The sequence below is a fragment of the Sinohyriopsis cumingii genome, chromosome 6, assembly GCF_028554795.1.
Source record: "Sinohyriopsis cumingii isolate HCF-2022 chromosome 6, ASM2855479v2, whole genome shotgun sequence".
Classification (NCBI taxonomy): domain Eukaryota; kingdom Metazoa; phylum Mollusca; class Bivalvia; order Unionida; family Unionidae; genus Sinohyriopsis; species Sinohyriopsis cumingii.
Genome location: NC_142966.1, coordinates 6,622,132 through 6,635,079, shown reverse-complemented (window position 1 = coordinate 6,635,079; position 12,948 = coordinate 6,622,132). Strand labels below are relative to the sequence as shown.

At 36.0% G+C, this 12,948-nt stretch overlaps 1 protein-coding gene across 1 annotated transcript in view; it reads left to right on the top strand.

Annotated features, from left to right (window-relative positions):
* The window catches only part of LOC149796319 (uncharacterized), a 46,110-nt gene extending 33,686 nt beyond the window's left edge, over window positions 1–12,424 (top strand). Inside the window, exons 3-7 of the mRNA XM_089960208.1 lie at window positions 5,294–5,453; window positions 7,050–7,264; window positions 8,248–8,505; window positions 10,491–10,570; window positions 11,254–12,424. Coding sequence (XP_089816334.1) covers window positions 5,294–5,453; window positions 7,050–7,264; window positions 8,248–8,505; window positions 10,491–10,570; window positions 11,254–12,015 — 1,475 coding nt within the window. The 3' untranslated portion in view covers window positions 12,016–12,424. The remainder of the gene's footprint in view (window positions 1–5,293; window positions 5,454–7,049; window positions 7,265–8,247; window positions 8,506–10,490; window positions 10,571–11,253) is intronic.
* The last annotated feature ends 524 nt before the right edge of the window (window positions 12,425–12,948 follow it).

The window sequence follows — 12,948 nt, the reverse complement described above, 5'->3', positions numbered from 1 at the left end:
CATGACTATACGACATTTTTATATAAAATATATTTTTCTAAATAACACGATTAAAGATTTTCCACCGGTGCATCAACGACCCTCATTCGACCACTGCCACCTTCAAGTAACATGGCCTTGTCGCTAAGTATGACCGCGATCGCTTTGTAGGTGCCGCGAACAATTGGTGGACCGGGTATATCAGGAGGAGGGTTAGTAACATGAGCTCGAAAGTGTATATCAACAACAGATTGTTTGGATAAATCAAGATGTTCTAGTGAAAAATAATAAATCGGATATAGACCTGTAAAATCTAGTTGTGATATTTGCAACCCGGTATCTATATTTTGATCACGTCCCATGAATGACATTAAACGATGATATGCGCGCGCTACATGATTTTGAACAAAATTTAGTTGTATATTTTCTGTTGGTTCTTGATGTCCATTTATTCGCAAGGAAACTTCATTAACTCCAAGGTTATCAAATATCATATGTGAACGTTGTTGATTATTCGTCCGAGCATTATCTTGTAGTGCAATAAAAATATGTCGTGGTGCAGAAACACCCTGTTGTGATGCTATATGCCATGTAAATAAACCATTAATATTGCTTTGAGCAGCATCTGTGGTTACTGTTAACCATGATAGCAATGATTTACCGCCTTGATCCATAAAAGATAGTAATTTTTGTTCCTCAGTAATAGATGGAGTCATTACTGGCATCCACAATGAAAGTTTTGTTATATCTACTTTACCAGCATCAGCAACACCAGCACCTCGCCAGATTGCATCATTATCATTACCTTTTCTTACGAGCACAATTGTGTGTTTAGCTCCAAAGATGACTTTTCTAACATTTCTGCAAAATCCAAAGATGTGAGATAATGGAATTGCACACGAAAAATTTCTATTATTTCCCGACAACGCTGCTCGGCGTGTTGCAAATCCTAGGTTGTAAGTCGGGGCAATATCTTTTATGATTTCAAATTCAGCAGCTGGTCTACCTTCACGGTCTGGGTTGGCAGCTTCTGCCTGATTATCAACTGCAGTAGCCCTCGGCGTGTATAACTTGATATACTGATTATGGTTGGCGTTGTCGGTGATATCTTTAGCGAACATTATTGTTGGACCAGCTGATCTTGTAAAGTCGTCAGAATATCTCGCCAGACCAATTATTGTTGTAGCAACATCAACATCCTTCTGAATTGATTCAATATTTTTTCCATCAATCATGTATGTGGCGCTATCAAACAGTGCCATAATTCCGTTGTTGACAAAACCAACACGCAGATTGGCACCATATGCCGTATCATCATCCTTTACAAGTATACCTTCTACTTCAATAAACGCTTCAGCGGGCAAGAAATATCTACTTGTATCATGAACCTGTAATTCGATTCTCCCCGGATGATTTGGTTGTCTTGCGTCATAAGAATAAAACTGATAATCACGTACTGACTCGTACTTAAGGACAGGTGCCTCCATATCAAATGCTGGGTCTGATTCGCGCCTGAACATTTTATTATAGTTACCATTTTTCCAAATGATGATCATCGTCGACGAAGACCACTTCCTGCTATTAAATTTGCTGTTATATTTTTTTCTGCTTCTTCAGATATCGCCGCTAGTTTTTGATTTGCAGCCTGATTTATTATTTTACTGACATCTGCAGGCATCACCTCAGTACTTGCCAGTTTCACCGGTGGTTGTTGTTTTCGTCGCAATAATCGTGATAATCTTTCTTTGATCGCCGAGAACGCCTTACCAGCAACATTGACAATTGCACCAGGAGCTTTATCACGAACAATATCAATAGCCTTCATCGATAATTGTTTTGCAACAGGCGCTACTTTTGGAGCTATCCTCGTGAATAATCCTCGAATGACATCACCAAGTCCATTTCCGTAAATTGCTTCATAGATTGGTAATCGTGAGTTTACCGCTCTAACCTGTGTGGGTTTACGATGATTATCATGCACAATCATCTTATTTTATTTACCATTTATCTAACAACTAGTCATCAACGAGCTCATCAATAAGTTCTCGGTAAACGCCAATATCCATGATACCACCTTGAAATAGTCGCCGACAAATATCAGCTGCTTCATTGGTTATTTCTGGTGAATTATTTCCAGCTCGTTTTCCTCCTATGAGAATTTCTAACCGTGATACGTCATTGATGATATTATCAGGACATAAACCAGATCCTGTTTTAGGTTCATCTTGAGGTGTTTTAAATACTGGTGGTTGCATTACCGGAGTAAGTACTTCAGTGGTGGCCGGGGGTGAACCTTCTCGAAATCCATGTGGTGAACCTGTCGGTGTAAATGTCATTTTCGGTGCAGAAATTTTATGTAAAGGTGAAGAAATTTTCTTCGAGGAGGGTGATTTAAGTGACTCTTTAGCCTTTTTAATTTCCGACTTCAACCTTTGCTGCGGCGAAGATTGTTGTTGTTCTATTTGTTGCAGAGGTGGAGGAAGCTGATACTGGGAGGACTCTTCTTGTTCTAGTTGTTCCAGTCTCTCTCTATAAAGTCTTTTTACTTCTTCATTAAGTCTTTCAAATTCTGAACCTCTAGCTTGTTTTTTGTCGTAATATACGCGATATATCCATTTAATGAAATTATCATCATTTGTTTTTTCATAACGGGGTTTTAAAATACTAGATTTATTAGATAAACTATTTAATATTGCTTCAGGTAATCTCTCTCTTTCAGTTTTTCTAATTTCCTCAACAACTCCTTCTTTAAATTTTGCAATTAATTCTACGTTTTCTCTTGCTGTTTTGGGTTCAGATGCAAGTTTTTTTCTCACATCGGCGACTTCAGTACGAAGTTCTTTAATACCTTCACGTATTTCCTCACCAACAGGTGGAGGCTGAGCCGCAGCTATATTAGTTGGAAGATATCGTAAAATCTCCCTCGTCTGTTCAGTCAGCGCTGCAGTTTGTTTTGATACCGGAAGAAGATCTTCTTTGATGACAGTTCTAACTTTCTTAGTAGCTGCAGTGACGGGCTTAAACAGTTTTTTAGTGTCCTCTTCATACTCAACTTTTACTTCTTGCTGCGCTTGTAGATTTTTTCTAAATGAGTCTTTGACAGGAAGAAATTTTTTAATTGCTTCTAATCGTTCTCGAGCTGTTCTTGCAGTATGAGATTCTGGATGTACCATTTTTATTATAACATGATAATTTAATTAATATCAGCAAAAGAGGAATACAGAAGTTTGATGATATATTATAAACACAGAAAGAACATAAATCCAAAAATAGAAAAACCACCATCAGAACTTGAATATTACTTGAAACATAGAACAAATTCCGAAGATTCAGATGAAGATGAAACAGATGAGGAAAAACGACAGCGAGAACGAGTTCAAAAATATTCATCAAACTTGGTATGGTGGTAAATTAATAGCAGCAGAGAGGGTACCTACCAACGTTGGTCGTCAAAAAAATAAACAAGAAATAAATAAACACGTAGAGTACTTTATTTTTTCAGATACTATTTCGAACTGAGGTTTTATTAGTACAATCGGTCATTGCAAAAATAAACATCTCAAGGAAAGTTCATTTGTAAAATCTGGACCTTTCTACGAGATGATTTATTTGTTTGTTTTATTTATTTTGTCGGAATTCTATGGTCTGTTCACCCTCTCTGCTGCTCATGTGCATGCATGAGTATGTATATGCGCGTATATGTGCGTGTGTGGGAGTGCAGTGCCTCTGTGTGTGTGTGTGTGTGTGTGTGTGTGTGTGTGTATGTGTGTGTGTGAGAGAGAGAGAGAGAGAGAGAGATGAGGGAGGAAACGATCGGCTGCATCATAGAAAGGAAACATCAGGTGTTCGTATATATCATGTACATGCTTGACACATACTTCATTAAATGTACTCGATTTGTGTCAAAGCTTGATTTTGTTACTACTTAAGTGACACTTCATTACATGTACTAGATTTGTGTCAAGGCTTGATTTTATTATTACATACTTGACACACAATTCATTAAATTTACTCGATTTGTGTCAAAGCTTGCTACATCATGTACATGCTTGACACATACTTCATTAAATGTACTCGATTTGTGTCAGAACTTGCTATATCATGTACATGCATGACACATACTTCATTAAACATACTCGATTTGTGTCAAAGCTTGACACATACTTCATTAAATGTACTCGATTTGTGTCAGAGCTTGCTTTTATTACTGTGATACTTGGTCTGTATGAAACTAGTTTGTTAAATTTAGAGATTTTGTACTGCAAACCGCACCCGTCCCCACCGCACATTTAAAACTAAACAAAACGTATAGCTAAAAACACTTATTTGCAGTTAGTTCCAAAGTCAATATACATAATCAGATATCTAAACATTTGTATGGATACCTTGATACCAATTAAAATTACAGACCCTTCCCCTTTTGGTTGGTGGTGGTGGTGTTTTGTAGTGTTTGGATTTGTAGCTCAAATGTACGTAACGCATTCCTTGTCCTGTTGAGTTCATTTAAAGAAAATTGCTTGTCTGGTTCCCTGTTTTGTGTCACTTTTGCTATACGCTTCATTGAATGAGTAGGGAAGTACACAATGAGGCGGGAACCAGACAACAAAATTGCTTTTAGAGATATTTCGAGATATCCGGAAAACCAAATGTAGATAAGGCTAATTAAAGCAGGTGTTATTTCGAATTATTATGCATTTGCCATATTTCATGGCATTATAAAAATTATGTTGTACAAAGTAAAATGCTTTTGCATACCATTTGATGTGCAGATAAAGAATATTTTAGCCCATTTAGAGAACGACGCGGACGAAAAACGTCCTTTATCCTTGCTAATATTAACTCAACCGTGTTTGTAAACATTTGACATTATCGTGTTATGAAGCTGTAATTATTACTGAAAATAATTTTCATGCCAGTCGTATAAATTACACTTTTCTTGAACTGACACACTTGACGAAGAAACCTTTAAGTTTGATGCATTGCCACTTCGTAGCATGATCAAGTGGCTTTCCATTCTTTTCTGATCCTTGGTGACAGGATTACGTAAACTAAAAGTGGATGGCAGTTTTAATTAGTTAAACTTATCAAAACCAAAGAAATTTTCCGATTACCAAGTCCATTTAAATACTGCTAAAACAGTTTTATTCGAAAATGTATAACTGCTCTTCACGTTAAACTTGCATTTTGCCGTCCATTGCGATAGCGCCGTGACGCTATTAAGTCACTCATAAAAGTCATTATCTCATTTTTATTTTCAGTTCTAAATCAATAACGGTACACTCGGACTCCTTATAGATATTTCTCTTAAATTCAGGTTACACTGGTACAGGGAAGATGACATTCCAGATTAGCTACTATGAACAGAGCGCCAACTGGTTGTCTGCTTACACAACGTGTCAAACGAGGAAACAAGGAGAACTGTTACGGACTTTTAACATTAGTCTCATCACAGATGTTTTTCGCTCAAATAATATGTAATTATTTGTCGTCTTTTTCTGTATTAGTCAGATAACGCTATCATGAATTATTAATCATTTTAACGAAATAGTACTATTTGTAAAATGTATATAAATCGATGGACGTTGATATTGTTTTCCATACTTTAGCTATTTATTTTCATACCGACAGCAAATTATAGACAGGTTCATGGATCTTACATTCTCCTTAATTCTTTTTGTTACCTCTTCTGGAAGTGTCATGAAATAAATAGTCATTTATATGATTTAGAACCGTAAATGGAAACTGTTTAACTGTGGATCGTAATTACTCTCACGTTTACATAACTGGGTATCGTGATTACTCTCACGTTTACGTAAGTGTGTATCGTAATTAGTCTCACGTTTACGTAACTGTGTATCGTAATTACTCTCACGTTTATGTAACTGGGTATCGTGATTACTCTCACGTTTACGTAACTGGGTATCGTGATTACTCTCACGTTTACGTAACTGGGTATCGTGATTAGTCTCACGTTTACGTAACTGTGCATCGTAATTAGTCTCACGTTTACGTAACTGTGTATCGTAATTTACTCTCACGTTTACTTAACTGTTCATCGTAATTACTCTACCCTTTACATAGCTGTGTCTCGTAATGACTTTCATCTTTAAATAATTGTATTTTATAGACTCTTACCATTACATTAATGTGTATGGAGATTACCAACTGTGGATTGCAATTAGTTTCACTTTTACGTAACTGTGTATCATGATTACTCTCACCTTTGCATAACATGTACAAAATCAACACTGCACACGAGGTCCTGCATGATTGCTATACTCATTCATTTCAGCACATCACTGTTTTCCTGCTATTTTTGTGAGAGCTAGTGTCTTTATACTTGGCGCCTTATGTAGTGTAAGAAAGAGTCTTGTCAACGCAGCCGGTCTTATCGCTTTCCATGAACGGCCAAGAAACTTTTACATGCTATAGTCAACATTTGAAGATGCTCATTTGAACCAATTATTGACCTCTTGCAAGTGTTATTGATTTATTGCCTTTTTGACTTGCTGCTGAAATTTCTCGTTACACTATAGGTTAGCTCACGTATCCTGCGCCTAAATGCATTGTAAAACTTCCAGTGTATGCAACTTGTCTTGCAACTTTTACGGATCACTGTGAAAACTGGTACATATGACGACTTGTCTTACAGTTTTATGGATGACTAAAAACTAGTACATTTCATGACTTGTCTTACAGTTTTACGGATGACTGTAAAAACTGGTACATATGATGACTTGTCTAATGGTTTTATGGATCACTGTTAAAATTTGTACATATAATGGGCACCATCTCGAGATACTGACTGTACCCACATTTACTGTAAGAGTTCTTGCCCTTTTTGACTTATAGCTAGGTAGAATATATTAAATGCTCTTGCGAATGGAACGAATCTCGCAGTCTTCAGTGGATTGCAGTGAAACTTAAAATATGTTATTGTCACCCAACTAAATCTATTTTCGGAATAGGTGAGCATTATTTTTTGTATTATAGACTCATCTATATCATCTGAGTTTGTCAGGAGAAACGGCAGTATATTTACGTTATTATTATTATTGCTCTTACAACAGCGATATTACCACGGAACTTTGGACAAGTATAATATATCCTATCACCGGTGACGGCGGAACAAGATCCTGGTTTGATGCCTACTCATGCGAGGCTTACTCGGGCCTTCAACAGTCAAACTATACCACAGATACCTGCCTCAGCATGACTGTGGGACAAAGTAGTGAAGCTCGACTCTGTACGGACAACCGTAATTTTGCATGCGCATTAAGTGCAGGTACTTTTCTACCCTTTCAAATGATGACATTCTAGTATTTTTTCCCTGAAAAGCTAAGAGGACATGCAATGTAAATCTTTCGGGTTATCAGTGGAGTAAGCTTTCTAAAATTAACATTTGTAGAACTATTGTAAATGTATGGAATGGGCTTATTGTCAAAACCATTGACTGTGATAGAATAATTATGTTACACAACTAGCACAGTGTACAACAATTTTCCCAGATTACCTAGCGTGAACAGTTCGAAATCAATTTTGGGCAAGTGAAATTGTATTTGCAGTAGCTGAATTTTTGGAAAAAGTAAAACTATTCGAATTTACAGATGGCTTTTCACAAGACTTGATTTGACACTCCACCCACCCCCTTTATTATATTCGAGTGTTGGGAACCAGACTACTCAAATTTTTCTTGCAGTGTTGGGAACCAGACTACTCCCACACGACATTACCTTATATTGCTGACAAGTATCCCCAAAATTAAACAGTGCCTCGTTCGTTTTATCTCGGTGTATGCAGAACATATATAAGTCACATTTTCATCATTAAATAAAGCATTATTTTCAACATATCATTACCGTAGTGATTTAACCTCAAGAAAATTCATTTAAAACCACCAATAAATCGTCAGAACCATACAGAATGGAAACAGTCAATCAATACCAAACAGACTGGAAACAGTCAGTACCGGAATTCCATATACATAAAACTGAGGGTTCTTATTACAGCTGATCCCAAACAAGTAAACCAGACAGACTTCCCCCATGAGATGAAATTAAAGCAGTCACTGCACACATATTTAAAATATTACTTAGGTAGGAAAAATGGCCGGAAACAAAATGGACACATTTTTGTATTTTAGTACATATGCATTCAATATTGAGTCTTAGTTATCTTTATTTATTTAAAATATGGGGGAAGAAAACAAAAAGAAAGCAAAACTGGAGAAAGTGCTTTAGATAATGCACATGTATAATAATATTCTAGAACCATTCCTATATCACGTTGGTATGGACGTATCCCCAGAAAGCGCCAGCCTGTTTCTAGTGGACCAGAAGATCGTAACTGCTAACGATTGCCTTGAGTTTTGTGTGAACAGAGAGGCCTGCATTGCATTCACCGCCTATACCAATGCCAGCAACTGCACGATGTACAGCCTTCCCAACACCACCAGGAAATTAATAGAATACAACATCACGATTGGCCATCAGAATGCTACTCACGCCATCAAGAATCACAATACATGTAAGCATTTGACGTATTTATCATTTGAAAGTAAATAAAAGTGGTTGGGCGAAAATTCATTGAGTATTTCTCAGGAGAAGTAAGGAATATTTAGGGCTGAAAGGTGAAAACCATCCCTTCCAATTGTAAATATGATATTTACAGATATAGCTAGAGATGATGCAGTCTCCTAAAGTGATGAGAGGGTGATCGTACCAGCCGGTACTCTGATCAAAGAAAAACGAAGAGTCTAGTGTAATATGACATCGTATTATTCTTAAATTAGTCATTCCCGAGTACCAAAATGAAGCAATTTTCTGATGTAAACTCATGTTTTTGACAAATGAAAACTTTCTATGGATTTCGATTGAATGAAAAGTATCGAGTAGGACGTAACAGATGTAGTGAGCAGTTCTGCTATGATATTTAGCGACGTGTATTATAGTGAGCAGTTCTGCTGTGATATTTAGAGATGTGTATTATAGTGAGCAGTGTTATTGTGATATTTAACGATGTGTATTACAGTGAGCAGTTCTGCTGTGATTTTAAGCAATGTGTATTATAGTGAGCAGTTCTACTGTGCTATTTAGAGATGTGTATTATAGTGAGCAGTTCTACTGTAATATTTAGCGAAGTGTATTATAGTGAGCGGTTCTATTGTGATATTTAGAGATGTGTATTATAGTGAGCAGTTCCATTGTTATAGTTAGCGATGTGTATTATAGTGAGCAGTTCTGTTGTTATATTTAGCGATGTGTATTATAGTGAGCAATTCTACTGTGATATTTAGCGATGTGCATTATAGTGAGCAGTTCTATTATGATATTTAGAGATTTGTATTATAGTGAGTAGTTCTACTGTGATATTTAGCGATGTGTATTATAGTGAGTAGTTCTACTCTGATATTTAGCGATGTGTATTATAGTGAGTAATTCTACTGTGATATTTAGCGATGTGTATTATAGTCAGCAGTTCTGTTGTGATATTTAGAGTGAGCAGTTCTATTGTGATATTTAGCGATGTGTATTACAGTAAGCAGGTCTACTGTGATAGCTATCTGTGTTATAGTGAGCAGTTCTATTAGAGATGTGTATTATAGTGAGCAGATCTATTGTGACATTTAGAGATGTGTATTAAAAGGATATTCATATTGTTTTTAATTAACTTACCTGCATCAAAGCCAACATAATACTGTAATAAACCTAATGTATGTACTATTTTAATTTGCGTTTCCGTTTATAGTTGTATTACATTTTAGAGATCATTTTCTTCATTATGGAGAATATTTTGAGAAGATATTTCTCATCCCGAAAAAAGTCAATTTAAAGGAGCAGACGTCATAATGTGTACTATTCACGAAACCTTTTGACAAAACAAATTAGTTTCGTAAATTGGACCCTCTCTAATTTCTTAACGTAGGGAATTTTCTAGATAATTTTAGGTATATATATGTTTAGTAATTAAAGATAGGAATAATTCTTTGTATCAGATATTTGGGTGGTGTTTTTTATTTTATTGCGTGAAGTACTAATATTCGGCTCGAAAGGTCTTACTAATAATCAAACAAATGTAAAAGAAGAGAAGACTATACAAGTCTGAAATTTGTTCTGTGATGTATGGTCATTGGATGATTAGAAGAAATTCTTTGCACTATTCGCGCACTTACGAACCTTTCAATTGTCAGCTGCTGTTGTCATGAAGTTTTTAGAAATAGAGGAAGACATCTGGCTCAAGTCAGAATCACGATTCTTTTGGCAGAGAGAGAACCCTTAAGTTTAACAATACAATAGTTAAGTCATAAGACAATTTTCTCGATTTTTATTTTGTATTTCATTTCTCATTAAAATTAAGGGATTAAAGTCATGATATTTTGCAATAGTAAAACATTTATAACATTTTAATTTATGTAATTGAGATTTTTTGGGGGGGAAAGAAGCACGGTCGCCTATTTAATATACTATTTTGCAAATAATTCTTAGTGATTGACTTTTCAACTCTTTTGGCAGTTAATGTTAAACCTGACATGCCTCTACCAGCCAATCATACGTATCCTTCATGTCCGCAGTCTGGAACCATCTCCATATCTGTAAGTCCAGCTTCCGTTAATTTATTTTGTGGAAATACGCCATGGCTCAGTGGCTAGCGTGTAAGACCCACGGCCGAAAGGGAGCAGGTACGAATCCTACCATAGGATCAGCCTGGGTCAGCTACTGGTGTGTGTCCTTGGGGAAAGAAGTTTACTCCTATTACATTGGCACTAAATAACCTACATGTGTTGCTGTACCGCAAGGCACCAAAAACTAAATGCATTTCTAATATTGTCATCGTAAGTAAAACATTAATCGAAATTTTTAAATTCTTAACATGCCTAATAGTTGCAGAATGTTTGTTTATTAAACTCAAAATATCTATGATCTTCTAATCATTTTCACTACTTTTATAATGATGTAGGATCGATTACAATAATCGAATATTAATGATGTAGGATCGATTACAATAATCGAATAATGATGTAGGATCGATTACAATAATCGAATATTAATGATGTAGGATCTATTACAATAATCGAATATTAATGATGTAGGATCGATTACAGTAATCGAATATTAATAATGTAGGATCGATTACAATTCCTCTTTTTCATTAATCACTAAATACTCTTTCTAGTAGGATCTCCATCTAATGGAGGAAGACATTTACTTAAATATAAAGGAAGATGAAAATAATAATAGAGTATCATGTGATAAAATATGTTGTTTTTCACTGCAGAAAACGGTCTTGCCATTGGATTCTTCAACAGAGATGGATACGCCAACAGCGAAGCCACCTCCCGGTGAAAGTACTGCATCCACTTCTGTGCAATCAACATCTGTGTATACATCAAGCCAGGCATACACCACCGATAAGTCTTTGAGATATTTTTATTTGATCACTACATCTTCAAGTGTGTTTTTGGAAACAAATTCCTTATTGGGAGACGGACTTGTTGATTCCATTTCGACTGATACCTTTTCTGGCCCGATGTATTATTCATTACTATCTCCATCATATGGTATGACAGCGGACGTAAATACCTTACATGCTCAATACACGCCTTATTCGTCTGTTCCTGCATCCCAGCAGCTTGCTTTGACGCATAAAATGATAGAATATTCACTAAGCACAATAGCGACAACTTTCGTTCTAGAATCGTCCTATGAATATTTACAAATACTTGGGACAAAATGTAGCTGTCAGTGTATTGAAACGTCATCAGTATCCCTCGCCATAACAGAACAACAGCTTAAAGAAAACATCGAGAAAATTAAAGAAGAGTTACATATAGACAGAAAATCCACCAATACATACATTAGGGGATTAACTAGTGCAGACGACAAGCGAATAAGCGCTCAGACAATCGGAGCAAGCGCGGTGGCCATTTTGATTGGTCTGCTTTTCGCTGTGGTAATACTAGATCTGAACAATTTTTACCAGAGTGGACTGATGTTTCTGGATAATGTCCGAGACCTCTTTCCACGAAATCAGCCATGATGGCCGTATATATTTCTTGACCTGTTATAATTGATAAAAAACAAAGGAGAACATGCAAAAGACCCGGTGTTTATCAAAATCGATCACTTCCATGTAGGACTCACGTTCCTAATTCAGCTTCCATATTAATCCTATGGAAACACCATGATATAAAAGAAAATCAATTACATTAAATTTCTGAATGCTCATCATCAAACCCATACATTTGTATGAAACATGTGTTTTTAATTCCCCAACATAGAGTCTGGTGCTGATTTTGCTAATGAGTTTTCCAAACTTAAGTCTGTAAAAGGACTGAAATTCCATCAATAAGACATTGTCTCTATTTAAGTTACAACCAGAATTAGCTCTCAGAATATTGTTTCTTTTGCTAAAAATCTTACTTTCATTATAAACCAATCCTGGTCAACAAAACCCGAATAGACTCTTATTTTTACCCAGTTTTTGTGTGGTTTCCTGTCTTCCATATCATTAGTACAGTGAGTCCTGTAGGCAATATCAGACTGACAAACGTTTACTTAGTCTATGCTGGTTTACAAATAAACGATTAAATATCCTTTCGGATAGATGTTGAAAACTTTACAATTAATTTCATCTCTATCGACTAATGGTGTTGATAATGTATATGTCAAAATTATGTAACTTTACTGGTTTGTCGATACGGAGACCCCACCCCCAATGCCGCTGATCTTTTATTAACATTGCCTTTCCATCAAACGCACCTTTACTTCCGGTTATGATAAACAATTATGATAGGACTCACGTATGGTTAGGTATATCAAAACCATTTTCACGAGTAGGGCAAATAAGTAAACCAATTACTAAGGTATTGATGTAAATTTGGTCCTATGTTTCATTGATTCTTGTTGCTCTAATCTACCTCCATTAAGTTATTGCGCATGGTGGTGGTGAAGGCACCTCTGCGATCTTTTC